Source organism: Eleginops maclovinus, chromosome 1, assembly GCF_036324505.1.
Source record: "Eleginops maclovinus isolate JMC-PN-2008 ecotype Puerto Natales chromosome 1, JC_Emac_rtc_rv5, whole genome shotgun sequence".
In the NCBI taxonomy this organism is placed as follows: domain Eukaryota; kingdom Metazoa; phylum Chordata; class Actinopteri; order Perciformes; family Eleginopidae; genus Eleginops; species Eleginops maclovinus.
Genome location: NC_086349.1, coordinates 27299759 through 27318864, shown reverse-complemented (window position 1 = coordinate 27318864; position 19106 = coordinate 27299759). Strand labels below are relative to the sequence as shown.

The following is a 19106-nucleotide window of genomic DNA, read 5'->3' as shown; positions in this document are numbered from 1 at the left end:
TTTGAGGATTAAGAAGGAATGAGACCTGTGATTTATTTATGGCTTCAAACTGACATACGCAAAAAGTCCATGCAGATTTTATTTTGTTGCATTAACTGTAACGCTGCAGAGGACATGCAGGTTCAGAACGTGTGGATGTAATTTGCAGCTCTGTCTGTTTGTCCGAAGAGGCTTATATCCGCTGTAGATGTTCACAGCCATGGTAAAGAACAAACAGGAGTAATTAGTCTCAAACCTAAACCCGGTTCCTGCACACACAGCTCCCTGCCACAGCTGCATACTTCACTTCGTATCTTCCCTCTTTCTATAAGATTGTGCGGTTCTAAGGCTGAAGTTTTGAGTCATTTTGTTTTTGTTTTGGTGTTTCGTCCTGAGCTGTCACCACATTGAGAATTCAGTCATCAAATTAGACAAATGTTGGCCGGAGCAAACGTCATTAGGCGGCACATGGGGAGCCAGAGGTCACGGCACACTTCACACTTTACAGAGGTTCAGAGTGTATGCTGTCCACAGACTGAGGGCAGTGTGTGCACATCTGGAGACAAAACACACACACACACACACACACACACACACACACACACACACACACACACACACACACACACACACACACACACACACACAGTGTAAATGCAGCCCCTTGGATGCCTGTTGACTTTTAAAAATGTCCAATAATTTTTTGTGAATCGGAGGATGAAACCCTCTTTATTGTCACACACATGCACACAGCAGAGCACACACAGTGAAATTGGTCCTCTGCATTTAACCCATCCTAGTACTAGGAGCAGTGGGCAGCTATTGTGCAGCAATGGGGAGGGGGGATTGGAGATGTCGGGTGCCTTGCTCAAGGACCCCACAGCAGGGCCTAGGAGGTGAACTGGGACCTCTCCAAGTAGCAGTCCACTTTCTATATTTCAAGTCTGTTCGGGGACTTGAACCGGCGACCCTACGATTCCCAGTCCAAGCCCCTACTGACTGAGCCCCTGCTGGACACTGTGGCCCTAATCCTCTAATTTTAAAAATGCACACTTTTTGTCTCTGAAGTTCTTTTCCTTTTGATTTCCTTTTCAAACTTCAGATTTTATCCCAAATTTCTACTTTCTTGAATTTCCGACTATTTCTATTTTTTTAATTTCAGATTGATTTCTAATGTCGATTTTAAACACGGCCGATTACTTTTTTTAAATGATCACTAGTCCTCAAAAATCGGCCCTTTTTCCAAATGTCGACGTTGAAAAACATCCCTCTGTGTTTTCTCATTATTCTGACTCCTTCTTCATGGGGCCCTAATCCTCTTCTTTTAAAAATTCTAAATTTTTGTCCCAATTTTTTTCTTTTGATTTCTTTTCAAACTTCAGATGTTTTTTTTTCTCCAAATTTCGACTTTTTGGAATTTTCTTCTATTTCTTCAAAAATCACTTTATCCTAAAAGTTATGACTTTTTATAATATGATGCTCATGAAGTGTCACTCTTTATTATCGTCTGTACATTTGAAAAACATGCATACCAAACAAACCGGCACATCTTATAAAACCGTGGTTTTGACATTATAGGATGTTTTAAGCTCCTGTGGTGTGATAGTCACTCACAGATGGACGCTGCCCTCTGGTGTTCACTCCTGGCTACAGCACTTCAGAAATAACCTGCGTTTAGTCTTCCAAATGCTTCCATAAATAGTTATAATTTATCACTGCACAAACAGCGCTTGGCTCTGCCCTGTGGTCGCAGTGTTGCAGTACTACATGCTCCCTGTTTGGACTGAAAATAAAACACTGGGCAGGATTTATGGATTTATGGAGTGACCATAAAAACAACGGCTGAGCAACAACTCCTCTGTGAACCCTTACAACAAGGCTCAGATAAGCCTCGTTGGGTTAATACCCGAGGCTCTTCGATGTTCCCTCCTGTGGAAACTATTCATTTTAACGCTCACTTTCATCTGGCGCTCTAACCAGGCCAAATGTGAACATGCTCAAAGTTTAACAGGAGCTCAGAGCTGCAGTGTGTCTGCACAGCCACAGTAATTAAAGCAGTCACTGTGTGGTGGGACTGGGAGACACTACGATGGCTTTCTGTGACCGCTGTTTTTAAAACGAGTACGGCAGTAATCACCAGTTGGAGGCCTTCATGCTGGGAGAATGCAGCAGAATATCAGAGTCAGTTCAAATAAACATCAGTCACATGATGCAACTCCAAAAACAGCAGGGCTCCGCCTCCCTTCCTCTCCTCCATCTCCATCCTCTCCCATCCTCTCCTTCCTCTCCTTCCTCTCCATCCTCTCCATCCTCTCCCCCCCTCTCCATCCTCTCCTTCCTCTCCATCCTCTTCATCCTCTCCCATCCTCTCCTTCCTCTCCTTCCTCTCCATCCTCTCCATCCTCTCCATCCTCTCCATCCTCTCCCTTCCTCTCCATCCTCTCCCTTCCTCTCCCATCCTCTCCATCCTCTCCCATCCTCTCCCATCCTCTCCCTTCCTCTCCATCCTCTCCCATCCTCTCCATCCTCTCCATCCTCTCCATCCTCTCCCTTCCTCTCCTTCCTCTCCTTCCTCTCCCATCCTCTCCATCCTTTCCCATCCTCTCCCTTCCTCTCCATCCTCTCCTTCCTCTCCCATCCTCTCCTTCCTCTCCCATCCTCTCCATCCTCTCCCATCCTCTCCATCCTCTCCCTTCCTCTCCATCCTCTCCTTCCTCTCCCATCCTCTCCCTTCCTCTCCATTGCCCCCATTGTCCATCTGTATTATGAAACGCCACCCAATCAATTGGCTGGATTTGAGCAGACAGTATGTCTCTGAATACCTCAGAATTCATCCGGCTGCTTCTGTCCGGTGTCACATCATCAATAAACACTAGTGACCCGGTGCCACTGTTTGTTAGCAAAGTCCAATCTAGCCTTTCTATTCTTGACTCTTATGAGTGGCTCGCACCGGGCAGTGAACCCTCTGTTTACTTTCATGCAGTCCTCTCTTTCTGGTAGACTTGGACATTGATACACCTTCCTCCTGGAGAGTGCTCTTCACCTGGTTGGCTGTGAAGGGGGTTCTCTTCACCATGGAAATGATTCTGCCATCATCCCCCACTGTTGTCTTCCGTGGACCTCCAGGTCTTTGTGCGCTGCTGAGTTCACCAGAGCTTTCTTTCTTTCTCAGGATGTACCAAACTGCACATTTTGCCACTCCTAATACTGCAGCAGTTTCTCAGATGGGTGTTTCCTTTTTTCGCAGCTTCAGGATGGCTTGTTGCACCTGCATGAGAGATCCTTTGACCGCATGTTGTCTTCTGAGCAACATCTTCCAAATGCAAGCACCACACCTCAAATCAACTCCAGGCCTTTTATCGGCTTAATTGATGATGACATAACGAGGAATTGCCCTCACCTGCCCATGAAATAGCCTTTGAATGTGGATACCCTCAGATGAAAGATGAGAGTCTGCACTTTGTGTGTATTATATAACTATAATTGGAATATGTTTCAGTAAACAGGTAGAACAACAAACAACACTTCTGTCAGTGTCCAAATATATATGGACCTAACTGTATGTCCAATGTGAATTTCTGTTGCTGAAAATTCAGGCTGGATTAATGGCAGCATTTCTCATTTGAACAAGATGTACTTTCCTGCCACTATGGGTCTCTGAACCAAACCAGCCTGGAGTGTGGTGTGCTGGTGATGGCCATGTCTTTCTACCATCAGGATCATAGTGGCTCAATTACAGAAGAGGAGCGAGGGAAAAGACAAAAACCATTGCTTTGTAGTTTCAGTGGTGCCTTTTTACTGTTGAATCAATACACACATATGATGGGTGATCTACCGCAAGCTACTTTAACACGTGGTAACAGCTGGGCCAATCACATGTGGTTCAGGAGGCAGTAAACAGAACACATGTTCATTAGAAGTGAAAGCGATCAAATAAGTGGGTAAATAAAAAGTGCAGCTGTGAGCAACACACAACACACACACACACACACACACACACACACACACACACACACACACACACACACACACACACACACACACACACACACACACACACACACACACACACACACACACACACACACAGAGCCCTCTTTCTTGATGGTGCAGTGATGAGAAGCCCTTTTCTTCCGCTCTGCTGTAATTACAGGCCCGGAGCTGCACTCTGAGCCCGGGCTGCTCTTGAGAAGAAGCCGCGCGTCCCATTCTCACAACACACACACACACGCACGCACAATTACACGTGAACGAGCGCGCGTTCTCGCCGGGAGCCAGTGGAACCAGTCGTTCAGCTGCTCGGGAACATTCCCCCCCACACACAGACACCGACAAACACACGGGAGCTAATTTTTATCGCGTTTCACCGGCTGTCCGGGGAGCGTCGTCCCTCCCGCCGCTCCTCTGAAACTTTTCCCGGTAAACAAAGCGCGGAGAGGCGGGCAGCACGAGCCGCTGCCCGGGGTCACCGGAGACATGGCAGACTCTCACTGAACCCGACACGGAAACACCGTCATGGCTGTGGACGGTAAGCTACTCTCTGGATATTCAATTATAATAAATTGGTCTAAATTCTCCTCGAAAGGGAGAAAGTCCGTCGTCGAGCTTGTTGGTTTAACTCGATCCTCGTGAGACCGGTTAGCCCAGGGGGTTAGTGGTCTGTTGACTAAAAGCCTGCTGTCAGGAGCGAGGACACAGGGTGAGGTTAACACATGACAATACTTCTACACCAGGGAACCAGAACTAGCTCTTTAAACTCAGCTGTATGCACAGAGATCAGGTTTAGACAGGGGGGGGGGGGGGGGTCTGCTGGTGGTCAAGAGACCGGGTGCTGAAACGGACAGCGACCCAGTCAGGAGCTGACTGCTGTTGTGGTCAGTTTCTCCATTTGAGTTTCTCTACATGGGTCGAGTCATCCCTGATCTGCATCTTGATCTGGATCAGGGATGCATTACTCTTAGTGAAAGCTGGTGCAGGGTATGCTCTGCCTCCTGTTGAATGCACTTACAGCTGACTGCTTACTTGAAGCTAATGCACTCACAGGATTCTAAATGTGGAGCCTCATGGTTGATCGCACTTATTTAAGGTCACTTTGGGTAAAAGCCTGAGTGAAATGTAAAGTGATCCACAGAGCAGATTCCACCAAAATACCAAGTGAAACATGTTGCCTGCGGGAGGTTGCTCACAGCGTCTCTGAGCAGGGGAGGGTTTTATTTTCGGTGCTTGCAATTTATATGCGTGCAAGCTAATGAGGACTGTTTTCCTCCCATGGAAGGAAAGAGCTGGGCCTGACAAGTGGTGTTAATTAAATGTGTTTAATCTGGGAAAAGGGTACGTTTGTGGGTACAGCAGCAGCCTGGGGGGGTTTCAGCTCAGAGAAACCAAAGATGGGACTCAGGGTTTTATTCATAATGCTGCTGGTTTGCCTTGGTGATTGCAGGACTTGGCTCGGCTCTCAGTGGGTCGAGATCCTCGGATGTGGAGTGAGAGAAAACACTCTTTCATCTCCCTGTCCCCTGCTCTCGTGTTGTCCTCTTTTCAAATCCTCTTCTTCTCAGTTTATGAGATCTAGCGAGGCGGGCTAACAAACACAGCTGCACACATGGCTTCAAACATGCTTCAAACATTCTTCCAATCTGGCGCATGAATCAGTAATGACCCGTGGCTTTCTGCCAGTAACAGTTTGTTTACTGTAGATCACACTTTCTTTAATTACTGGATGTTGAAGCCCCCCCACCCCAGCTGTGCAGGAGTTTGGAAGTCTGCCTCCTCGTTATGAGCAAAAAGTTTCTCCTCTCACAGGACCTGGCATCTCACAAACAAACTCTGCACAAAGAACACTGACTCCATGAATGCCCCAGCTGCTGCAGGCTCAGGTGTCTGTGAAGGTTACCTCAAACCTGCTCAGTAAAACAGGTCCGAGCAGGTTTCACAGTGACATCACCCCTGAATAACAGGCGTGTTTTTCACCCCGTGTAGAGCTGAGGGAGTGAGTCTCATGCTTTCATGCTCTCATTGTTGTAGCATGTACACCCAGCTGTGTAATCATTATCCCTCCTGCTTTCATCTCTCCAGCAGCATCCAGTTTCAGTTTCTGCAGGCCAGCCGTGGAGTACCGAGCTCTGCCCGAGGACTTCAAGCACCAGCTGAGCCGACGCACAGGCGGGAATCTAACCTGGCACGACGGCCGCGGGCAGAAGTCAGCAGGAGGCCGGACGGTGAAGCTGCTGAAGCAGCCGGGCACCGAGGCCCTGCAGGTACTGAGAGCATGACCCCTGCTGTTCGTTCTGCAGGACGTCTTTATCCCTGCTAGATTAAGCTCCTCAAGTAAAGCTGGAAGTCCTTAGGGCTGCAACTAACTATTATTTTCATCCTCGAGTCATCTCCACACTTTTATTCAGATCTTAACTGTCGTGTTTTGTGCACAACTTATAGCGGAGTAAAGGAAACTGAAGATTGTATCGTTCAAGAAGCTGAAATCACAGAATTAGCTTTTTTTGCTTTGAGAAAATACTCAAAGTGTGGTGATGAATTTAATAGATGAAAGCAATTGATCCTGTTTGCAGCTCTGAGCACATGCACGACACACGAATCCTTCTCTTATTCCTCATAAACACGATGCAAACATCCCTCCCCGGTGTTCACTGACCTCTCTGGGCTGAAAGGTCTGAAAGCAGAAGCTCCCCTCATTGTGGCAGATGAACACTTTGTTAGCAGAGAAAGGAAGTCGCTCGCCGCCTGCAGGGGGTTGGGCTCTAACAGGCTTTTAGCTTTAAATAGAGCGGTCCTGCAACATGGAGAACAGAATCTCCTGTAAAGGTCCACACTCTGATCCTCTGACCCTCTGACCCTCTGATATTCCGATAGTCCGATAGTCCGATGCTCCGATACGCTGATCCTCTGATCGTTTGATCCTCTGACCCTCTGATTCTCTCACCCTCTGATCCTCTGATACTCCGATCCTCTGATCCTCTGATCCTCTGACCCTCTGATCCTCTGACCCTCTGATACCCCGATACTCTGATCCTCTGATCCTCTGATCCTCTGACCCTCTGATACTCCGATCCTCTGACCCTCTGATCCTCTGACCCTCTGACCCTCTGATCCTCTGATACTCCGATACTCCGATCCTCGGACCCTCTGACCCTCTGATCCTCTGACCCTCTGATACCCCAATACTCTGATCCTCCGATACTCCGATCCTCTGACCCTCTGATACTCCGATCCTCTGACCCTCCGATACCCCGATACTCTGATCCTCCGATACTCCGATCCTCTGATCCTCTGATCCTCTGATCCTCTGACCCTCTGATACCCCGATACTCTGATCCTCCGATACTCCGATCCTCTGATCCTCTGATACTCTGATCCTCTGACCCTCTGATACCCCGATACTCTGATCCTCCGATACTCCGATCCTCTGACCCTCTGATCCTCTGATACTCTGATCCTCTGACCCTCTGACCCTCTGATCCTCTGATACCCCGATACTCCGATCCTCTGACCCTCTGATCCTCTGACCCTCTGATCCTCTGACCCTCTGATCCTCTGATACTCTGATCCTCCGATCCTCTGATCCTCTGACCCTCTGATCCTCTGATCCTCTGATCCTCTGACCCTCTGATCCTCTGATACCCCAATACTCTGATCCTCCGATCCTCTGAGCCTCTGACCCTCTGATACTCTGATCCTCTGATCCTCCGATACTCCGATCCTCTGATCGTCTGATCCTTTGACCCTCTGATCCTCTCATACTCCGATACTCCGATCCTCTGACCCTCCGATACTCCGAGCCTCCGAGCCTCCGATCCTCCGATCCTCCGATCCTCCGATCCTCCGATCCTCCGATCCTCCGATCCTCCGACCCTCTGACCCTCTGACCCTCTGACCCTCTGACCCTCTGACCCTCTGTATGCTAAACATTAATATGAGACAGAGTCAGGTGAGATTCTGAGATTCTGTCTTCGGGCCTCCCCCCCCCCCCTCTTTAAAGCAGTAATGAGCTGAAGCCGGAGCTGCAGACTGAGCTGGGCTGGGATGATAACACAGGAACACAATGCGCTGTTTGTTCCCTCAGTCCTCGGCGCTGCACAGCGTAGTGCCGGGTGTTTTGGGTCGGAGGAACATTACGTCTGTCTGTCGTCTGTCTGTCTGTCTGTCTGTCTGTCTGTCTGTCTGTCTGTCTGTCTGTCTGTCTGTCTGTCTGTCTGTCTGTCTGTCTGTCTGTCTGTCTGTCTGTCTGTCTGTCTGTCTGTCTGTCTGTCTGTCTGTCTGTCTGTCTGTCTGTCTGCATGTTTAAACAAATACATCTTTATTATATCTTTAGGAGGGAAACTAGTTTGTCCTTCAGTTCAATATGTGAAATGAAATGTTACTGAAGCGGTTTCATACTTTTAAAAACACTCCCAGCATGTAGGGCTGCACAGCTGATCAGGTTTGTATTGACTTGATAAGATGCTCTTAAAATAATCCCACCAGTATGAAACAATAGGGACTTTACGGAGTCAGACGATGATCTCTGCATGTTTATTCTAGTGCATGTTGGTGTGGATCGCACACAGCAAACACTCATTACTCCTCAACTGCAGTACATGCAGTAATTGTTGCAGAAAATAATGATCATTTGTCAGGTTTCCAGCCAGAATACCAAGCCCCCTTTAATGCCAGGGTCTGAATGATGAGGATCTGCATGTTTTATTCCTCGTATTGGATTGTTTGCTCATTATCTTTGGCTTTAGGGAAATTGTGATCATGAAATTTAGTGTTCAAACAATGAATCCCTTTGTCCTCGAAATAAGCAGATTGGTTAATACGGAAAGTACTGACTTGCAGTTTTAGGAATAGCATTTTTGGGAGACGTTACTGCCTTGTGAAAACAATGATGACTTACTTCACAGTGTGAGAAGCACCGCTCCTCTTTGTGTGTTAATGAAACACATGCATGCACACAACGACCCAATTCAGAGGTTTAATTCACACACTGTCCCACAGATGGCAGGAATCAGGCAGCACATAAGTGTCACTCAGAGGAGAGAGGGAAGTGCAGAGCAGGAAGTATTACGATAAAAGCCAAACCTTGAATATAAAGGCAGAGCAGTCAGCAGTCAGGACGCTCTGTGCTCTGATTGTTTGTGTGTGTGTTTTGATCCTCATTATCTGTGTGTGTGTTTTGATCCTCATTATCTGTGTGTGTTGTGACAGCAGCAGCTCCTCTGCAGCATGTATGAACATCTAAAATGCTGCGCAGAGTTTCTGATGTCTTAAAGCTGCTGAGTCATATATTGCACCTCCAACAACAAATAGATCCAGAGCTCCGGTTTCTTTACTTCCTCTCCAGAAAAAAGGAGAGTAAAAGAAAGGATCAGAAATCTCAGTCTCAGTGTCAGCCTGCTGCCTGCCACTCGTCCCCCACAGACCCACCGGACATCCATCCCCTGTTTATTCTCCGTAAGCTGTCTCTGCCGTCTGACCAGACATCTGACCCCATCTCCATATCTCTGGACTCAGTAAACCCTTTCTGACCGACAGAGAGATTGTTTCCTGGCCTCACTTTAATATGTTACGGGGAGAATCTGCATTTTGGTTTGAGAGAGGGCGCAGACACCCTGATACTGGTTTAGACTAAACTCTGGTTGACAAATAAATCGACTAAATTCACAATAAGGAGCACTGATTGACTCTGACTTTAGCAGGAAACCTGATGCCCTTGCACCCTTTTAATTAAGTAAGTACTCAACCAGGAGTATAAAAATGCAGTTATTGCACAGAGAATATTTATGTAGGCTCAACAATAACATGAACTACAACAGAAACAGAAACCTCCTTAAGACTTTTAATGATCCATTAAGCCACTGGGATTACACCAACAATATCAGATATTCTCGTCCTGAATGCAGTTAAATAAACACCTATTATTAAACACCTTTAAAAAGAATACCACGACACTAATTCTACATGAGAGCAAAGCAGTTTCCTATGGTTCTGATTTCTCGTGCGTTATCATCCCTCCCCTCTGCAGCCCCGGCTCTCCAAACAGAGATTTGGAATTAGCATAATGAAAGTGACCTGGAAGTAATAGAAGTGACCTGCAGAGTGGAGAGGAGGCCGCTCCTCTTCAGCCTGAGATAACGCTTAAGATCCCATCGGGGGGCGACCAGAGGAACGCCAGGGGATTACAACACTCTCTACCTCTGAGGGGGTTTAAAAGGGAATCTGGGGACGGGTTAAATACTGATGATGAGGCTAGTGTTGTGCTCACCTGTGCGAAACTCAAGCAAACAAACAAATATATTTAATTAACAGTTTGAGACTCAGTTCAGTTTTAATCAATTTAAATTGCTACAGGAAAAGTGAAGATACAAAAATACAACAAAATAAACACTAATATATAAAACGGCATGCACACAAAGAATTAAATAACAATAAAAATGTGAAGTAGTTTAAGTTCCATTTGAAGAAGATCTGCTCACTGCACATACGTGTTATTGCACAGCAGTGGTGTCTTAGTCTGCAGTTGTGTGAGTGTGTGTGTGGGTCTACCAGTGGCCGTGCTGGTTTTAAAGTCTGACCGTTGCTGGGAGGACAGGCATCTTCTGCAGGAAATGAAATCCCCAGTTTATAAACGCTCCGCTCTGCGTGGCTGTTGAGGGACTGAAGAGTACATCAGTATATCACATTTTAAACCACAGATATATCTCCCTAAGAGGAAGTGCTCAGATTATCATCAACATGTAAACAAAAACATGTTAAAACTTTTTGCACAAAGCTGTAGAACTGCTCTGACAGAATTATATAAATGAGTGATTTCAGTCTCTAAATATGGAGATGTACGGCTCAGTTTGACATCAAATTCAAGTGAATATCTTTGTGTTTTGAACTGACAAAGAAATATTCAAACTGTGACATTTTTCACTATTTTCTAACATTTAATTGACAACAATATTAATTAGTTAATTAGTCCAAGAAACAATTAGCAGATGTAAGGATGATTCAAGTAAAGGTTATAGAGGAAAACACTTAAAGGGACTGTAATTTAAGAGCATTTCTCAGCTGAATTTTAAAAGTGTAAAAAGACGACCTCCGCTTTTAGTTTCCTCTTAGTGTTTTTTTTGAAGCATCACTTTCCTGCTTCTGAGGAAACCTGCAGGAGGAGAAGCGCTGAGGCTGCTGAATCTTTAAACTCTGATTGACTGATCAAAGGCTCCGTTTGATTGGTCCTCCACCGTTTCACATCCTGGGTCTTTTAAGAATAAAGAGCTGGATCTCAGTCCCCTCCTGCTCCTCCCGCTCCTCCACCCGCACTGTTCATCTCTGCTGCTGCTGCATGTTGAGCATCTATGCAGTGTTTGATCTGCATGCACTTATGGTCGCATTCCTCATGTATTTCAATCACTTATCAACCTGTTGTTGGTCTCACAGAGGGCTGATCGGGTCCCTTCTTATGTATCTGAACCTGTCATTTTAACGTGAGCTTCAGAGGTGTAGGTAGAGGAGGTTTTATATGTAAGAGCTAGGCTAGCAGTTTCCCCCTGTTTCCAGTCTTTATGCTAAGCTAAGCTAAACAGCTGCTGGCTATAGCTCCGTCTTTAATGTCCGAATAACTTTATGTAATGTCTTTCCAAATAATCCGTTTGAGACTCGTGTGATCCAAACATAAGAGCGGTGTTGACTCTAAACTTCACGGTCATTATAAAAAGATAGATGTTATTCATGTCAGAAATAACGTGTTCCTATCATTTTATCTAACGAAATATTCTGCTTCACATGATATTTTTAGGGAAATATCCTCATAGAACATGACGAGACATTTCAAAGTTCATGAGTAAAACATCTGGAGAAGCTTTGAGACGTTCTGCGCAGCCCTATACATGTTCTTCTTCTTTGCTCTTCTGTCTGCAGTACCGCTCCCGTGATAATTATGGGATATATCACACGAGCCCGACGCAGCCCAGCCTGATCCAGCCCGTGGTCATGTGGTCTCAGCAGGATGTGTGTAAATGGCTGAAGAAGCACTGTCCGCACAACTACCTGACCTACGTGGAGGCGTTCTCGCAGCACGCCATCACAGGTGACCACTGATCACACAGATACAGGAGAGGAGGGCGGCGTACACCGCTACACTATTATAAAGTCGGCATGTGTTTGTGTGGCAGGCCGTGCGCTGCTGCGTCTGAACGGGGAGAAGCTGCAGAGGATGGGTCTGGTGCAGGAGACGCTGCGGCAGGAGCTGCTGCAGCAGGTGTTGCAGCTGCAGGTGCAGGAGGAGGGCCGCAACCTGCAGATGCTCAGCAGATCGCAGGGTGAGCGGCCTTCACCTGACATGACACACTGAAACCTCCAATGTTGAGGAGTAATAAGGGAAAGATGTTCATTCAGTTTCTTTAACGCTCATGTTGGTGGGGCGAGTTTCAGATAGTGACTGGTTAGCTGAGCTTAGTTAGCTCCTCTGAAGATCAGCGCACTACCCCACTGTGCCACAGCCACCCTCTAGTTGTATATCTCCTTGTGTGTATTTAAAGTGAAGTACGTTTTGCAGGTTCAGGAACATGTTTGTCACCACGTCATCTAAATCTCCAAATGTTGACCCTTTGCTATAAATGTAAACTGTTCTCAGGCTCCTTTGGAAGGATATCGTAGCCACATTCCTGGAAAAATGGGATTCTGTGGAATTATGGGATATTTGTTCCGCCCAGATGAACTCAAATGTGAATCAGATGTGTGTGGAATAAATCCGTCCAGCGAGCAGAGACCTGTAGACTGACCAGAGGAAACCTCAGACTGATCTGTACGGACTGCACTGTGATGAAAACACCAGACAATCTGCTTTATGAAATATTCCTCTAATGTGTGATTTACTCCCTCTCTCTCTGTGTCTCCCTCTCTCTCTCTGTCTCTCTCTCTCTCTCTCTCTGTGTGTCTCTCTCACACTGTCTCTACCACTCTCTCTCTCTGTGTTTCTCTAAGTGTCTCTAGCTCTCTCTCACTGTCTGAACCTCTCCCTCTCTCTCTCTCTCTCACACTGTCTGTACCTCTCTCTCTCTCTCTCTCTCTCTCTCTCTCACTGTCTGTACCTCTCTCTCTCTCTCTCACTGTCTGTACCTCTCTCTCTGTCTCTCTCACTGTCTCTACCTCTCTCTCTCTCTGTCTCTCTCTCACACTGTCTCTACCTCTCTCTCTCTCTGTCTCTCTCACTGTCTGTACCTCTCTCTCTCTCTCTCACTGTCTGTACCTCTCTCTCTCTCTCTCTCTCTCTCTCACACTGTCTCTACCTCTCTCTCTCTCTGTCTCTCTCGCTGTCTGTACCTCTCTCTCTCTCTCTCTCTCTCTCTCACACTGTCTCTACCTCTCTCTCTCTCTCTCTCACTGTCTGTACCTCTCTCTCTCTCTCTCTCTCTCACACTGTCTCTACCTCTCTCTCTCTCTGTCTCTCTCACTGTCTGTACCTCTCTCTCTCTCACTATCTGTACCTCTCTCTCTCTCTGTCTCTCTCACTGTCTGTACCTCTCTCTCTCTCAGTGTCTCTCTCTCTCTCTCACACACTGTCTCTCTCTCTCTCTCTCTCTGTCTCTCTCTCTCTGAAACCTTTTTTAATAAATAGAAATATCATAATATCTGTGTTTTCCTTTGCCTGCCTAAAGGCCCATTCAGTTCATTTATTTGACTGAGATGAGTTACTAGCTACTTTGAACCAGCAGGTTGCTGGTTTGATCCCAGCCCGTGCAGTCAGCATGTGGATGTCTCCTTGGGCAAGATACTGAACCCTGAGTTGCTCCCGATGGCCAACGGTGTTTGAGTGTTAGCTTCCCAAAAAGTTGAATTTGAAAAAAAATATCAGATCCTTCCGGAAAAAAATGATACATTTGAAAAAGAGTTTGAAAATCTAATTTGGAAAAAATATTTGAAATTTGGAAAGAAAAATCAAAAGGAAAAGGAATTGGGAGACTAAAAGTGTGAATGTTCAAAAGAAGATGATGAGCGGCACACGATGAAGGAGTGAGAATAATGAGAATAAAAGTCGTAATTAAGAAAATGAAAAGTGATAACTTTGAAAAAAAGTCTGATTTTGTTTTAGGAAAAAGTGATAACTTAGAAAGAATCTGAAATTCAGAAAAGTCTGCATTTGGAGAAAAATCTGAAGTTTGAAAACAAAATCAAAACGGAAAGAAAATTGGGAGGCAAAGAAACAGAGGTGTAAAAAAGCGTAGTAGTGCAGTGGCCTCCCATGCTCCTCACTAAACTGTGAGCACAGCTTATGAAAGGATCAGTCCAAAGCAGCTGATGTCTGAAGTCAACTGATTTTTGCCATGAATTTAGTGATGCACTGTAAAGATCTGACATGTTGCATCAAGTGTTTCTCAGTGCATGAATCAGACACGGATGGAGCAGCTGAACCTCTTACGCCTTTTTTTCCAACCAAATGGTTTTTGCGCTGATCAGGGCATTCTTGGCTGACTGGTTACTTTACACCGCTGCTGGCAAATCATTTAGACTTTGCAGACAGCTGAATATTGTAGGTGATCACTGCAGCCATTCTGCTCGGAGGTTTCCTGCTGAGTGTTGAGCAAACACTGACACCGCTCACTTCATCAGATCTGTATCAACCCTCAGCCTCAGCGTGTCATTGGTGGACAGACGGGACTTCTTTATCAACCCTCAGCCTCAGCGTGTCATTGGTGGACAGACGGGACTTCTTTATCTCCTCTTCAGTGAAAACTCTGAAGGGTTATCAGCTGATCTGTGGGTTGCCCGCTCTTCTTGTCTTCTGATCAGAACATGGTGATATCTGGAGTTTGCTGCACAGAGACTGATCTGATGGGTAGAGTGTGTGTGTGTGTGTGTGTGTGTGTGTGTGTGTGTGTGTGTGTGTGTGTGTGTGTGTGTGTGTGTGTGTGTGTGTGTGTGTGTGTGTGTGTGTGTGTGTGTGTGTGTGTGTGTGTGTGTGTGTGTGTGTGTGTGTGTGTGTGTGTCCAGATACCAGTTTGGGCGACTGGGGCTGTGATGTAGAGTGGTTGTGTACCAATGGAAGGGTTGGGGGTTTGATCCTGATGTAAACTTGGGCAAGAGTCTTCCCCCCGAGCCTCTGCCTCTCTGTGATTGGCTGTAAACTGGTTGGAGCTGCTCTGAGAGGGTACGGACTGGGACAGCCTTATAGAAATGCAGTCCATTCACCATGTTTGTACTCCATGACCTACAAGAAGGTGCTGTCCTGACTCTCTGGCAGGAGGCCTCTGCATTGTTAAGCTGCTGTTCTTCATTAAAGCACCATTAAAAGCTTTGTGGTGCACAGGGAGTCACCAGCTGACAGGAACCAGAGTCACCAGTCATACGCTCTGTGAGGCTTCCATATCTCAGTGATCTGTGTTTGAGGACAGGCCTCACAGGTTTTGGATCCCCAAAAGATGTCCATGAAGCCACTAAACGTCCCTCAGTGAACAAACCCTTTAGAACCTTTAACCAACTGAGGGTTGGATCCCGTTTGCTCCAGATTACACATCTCTTCAGTACCTCAGCTCTGTGGATGTTACTTCTGAATATAAATGTGGAATATTATAGTCTTTGAATAATAATATAGTGTATTTATAATTATTATAATCAGAAATCACAATCAAACAAGGACGGGCTCCCAGGTGTTATTGGGTATTTGTAAGCTTTATTATACAGATGATTGATTACTGATAGATCCGAGGTATGAGAACACTTTATAACACACAGAGACACTTCTTATAAATGCACAAAATCAGAAAATTATCAAAATTCTTTACATGAAATAAAATATGAGGAAAACTCAAAGTAAAGAATAAATGAGTTCAAAAACATTCAACAAACAGGCGATGTTTAAAGGTTGGAATGTTAACAATATGTATTTGAATTAAACACTGATCCCTATAATAACCTTGATTTACAAGAATTGCAAAACATATACAAATATATTTACAATATAACATAACATCTGCAAATAATAAACCGTCAACATTCAGACGTTTTTACTATTGAGTATTTAGATATTTTATTTGCTATCTTAAGTTTCACTTTTTATAATGTTGAAACCGTCAAATCATTTTTCTATCAAAATCCTGAGAATAATAATCCTGATGATAATCCTGATGATAATCCTGATGATAATCCTGATGATAATCCTGATGATAATATGAACACTGATAATAATCCTGATGATAATCCTGATGATAATCCTGATGATAATATGAACCCTGATAATAATCCTGATGATAATCCTGATGATAATCCTGATGATAATATGAACACTGATAATAATCCTGATGATAATCCTGATGATAATCCTGATGATAATATGAACCCTGATGATAATCCTGATGATAATCCTGATGATAATCCTGATGATAATATGAACACTGATAATAATCCTGATAATAATCCTGATGATAATCCTGATGATAATCCTGATGATAATCCTGATGATAATATGAACCCTGATGATAATCCTGATGATAATATGAACCCTGATGATAATCCTGATGATAATATGAACACTGATAATATGAACCCTGATGATAATCCTGATAATAATCCTGATGATAATCCTGATGATAATATGAACCCTGATGATAATCCTGATAATAATCCTGATAATAATCCTGATGATAATATGAACCCTGATAATAATTCTGATGATAATATGAACCCTGATAATAATCCTGATGATAATATGAACCCTGATGATAATCCTGATAATAATCCTGATGATAATCCTGATGATAATATGAACACTGATAATAATCCTGATGATAATATGAACCCTGATGATAATCCTGATGATAATATGAACCCTGATGATAATCCTGATGATAATATGAACCCTGATAATAATAATTAGAATAATGATGATGTAACATTTAGCCGCTGGTTTTTGTAATCTCCCTCTCTGTCTTTATCTCCTGTGATCAAACTCAGATGTTTATCTGCTTGAATGTCTAACACCCAGAGTTTCGATCGTGTCTCTGAGCCGCTGCATTAGAGAGGACGAGGACAGAGGGAACTGAAATGAACATCTGCATATTAAGGGTCCCGTCCTCTGGTCCTCAGGGTCACAGTGAGTACAGCGACACAGAGCACCAGCAGCAGAACACTGAGCACTGAGCATCTCACTGCGTAGAAGGTGGAGTGAACCCCAAAGGGGTCTCTGTGCTGCACCAGGGTTTTGGTTGAAGAGAAACACTGACGATTTCTGTCAGTAACTGCACACCAGTACTCTCCTGTGTCTTGCAGAGAGACATTAGAGATGACCAATCTCCCATCAGAGTCGCTGCGCACAATGTTACTGATCTGATTAACCGAACCAAAGGTTCTTCCTTTGGTTCGGTTCGACTTAAATAACCAAAAATGACCCTGACCCTTTTCCCAATCTTTGCATCTGAGAGCGACTTCTTCTCCCACTGAGAAGAGCTCTACAGCATGGGGGGGGGGCTTAGGGCACACAAACAGCACATATATTTTCACAGTAGTTAAGGTATTACAGAAGTACCGACCTGAGTGATTTACCATTACAGATGTGAACACCAGAGAGAAGTTCTGGTCCACTAAAGACCCAGTGTGGTTTTGTAGGCGTTGAATACGGTTAAATAATATAGTCTCCCAATATGGAGGCTTGTCTTCACTGAAACCAGTGACAGGACACTGCAACACAGCCCTGTCTCCCACTGAGTGATAGATATACTCTGTGTTCGGCCCATACTCTACACGGTGACTGCTAACACACTGCTGCTGGTTCATCTTCAGACAGGTGAACACTCCGAGGTCAGTGGTTGAGACGTCGGATATACGTAGAGCTGATGTGGTTTTCACCACTTGGTATCTTCCTCTATCGTTGTCCATCACTGATGCCGTATTGTCCCCAAAAACTCTGCTCCATCTTTCTTGACCAGATCGATAATCCCGTTTGAGCCACTGGACGTCCTAGGTGTTCAGCTGCTCATAACAAGGCAGCTCTTTAGTTTCTTCATCTTCCATTAATTCATATCTGGTCCTCTGTATTGAACCACAGACAGTAACTGTGGTGTTTCTCTCATGAGTCACTTTGCCCTCAGTCCAGCACTCCTCTTGGTACAGGCCGGAGTCTGAATGGGTCAGGTCCTGGATCATGTAGGAAGAAGTATTGGCCGTGCTGACAAGTCGTTGTTTCAGGTCTTCAGGTACTGAGGAGTTCTGGGGCCAGAGGTCAGAGGTGTTCCACAGAACCAGCTTCTCCTCACCAACAGATCTGGAGATCAGGCAGGAGCCGGCCTCCTCTGGGAGCTGGAAGGTGTGAGAGCCTCTTTCCCGTCTGATGACGATGAGTTCTTCAGAGTGAATGTTGCTGAGGAGAGCAAACAGCAGGACGGAGAGCTCTGCCACTGCAGCCATTCTGCTCGGAGGTTTCCTGCTGAGTGTTGAGCAAATACTGACACCGCTCACTTCATCAGATCTGTATCAACCCTCAGCCTCAGCGTCTCATTGGTGGACAGACGGGACTTCTTTATCTCCTCTTCAGTGGACACTCTGAAGGGTTATCAGCTGATCTGTGGGTTGGGGCTGACCTCAAAGCCCGCTCTTCTTGTCTTCTGATCAGAACATGGTGTGTGTGTGTGTGTGTGTGTGTGTGTGTGTGTGTGTGTGTGTGTGTGTGTGTGTGTGTGTGTGTGTGTGTGTGTGTGTGTGTGTGTGTGTGTGTGTGTGTGTGTGTGTGTGTGTGTGTGTGTGTGTGTGTGTGTGTGTGTGTGTGTGTGTGTGTGTGTGTGTGTGTGTGTGTGTGTGTGTGTGTGTGTCCAGATACCAGTTTGGGCGACTGGGGCTGTGATGTAGAGTGGTTGTGTACCAATGGAAGGGTTGGGGGTTTGATCCTGATGTAAACTTGGGCAAGAGTCTTCCCCCCGAGCCTCTGCCTCTCTGTGATTGGCTGTAAACTGGTTGGAGCTGCTCTGAGAGGGTACGGACTGGGACAGCCTTATAGAAATGCAGTCCATTCACCATGTTTGTACTCCATGACCTACAAGAAGGTGCTGTCCTGACTCTCTGGCAGGAGGCCTCTGCATTGTTAAGCTGCTGTTCTTCATTAAAGCACCATTAAAAGCTTTGTGGTGCACAGGGAGTCACCAGCTGACAGGAACCAGAGT

General features: G+C 45.5%; 1 protein-coding gene across 1 annotated transcript; it reads left to right on the top strand.

The window, feature by feature from the left end:
* Positions 1-4191: 4191 nt before the first annotated feature.
* Positions 4192-13587, top strand: samd10a (sterile alpha motif domain containing 10a). Its single transcript, XM_063904785.1, has 5 exons — positions 4192-4507; positions 6055-6236; positions 11878-12046; positions 12132-12278; positions 12593-13587. The coding sequence occupies exons 1-5, from the start codon at positions 4495-4497 to the stop codon at positions 12613-12615; spliced, it is 534 nt and encodes a 177-aa protein (XP_063760855.1). The 5' UTR covers positions 4192-4494; the 3' UTR covers positions 12616-13587.
* Positions 13588-19106: the final 5519 nt, after the last annotated feature.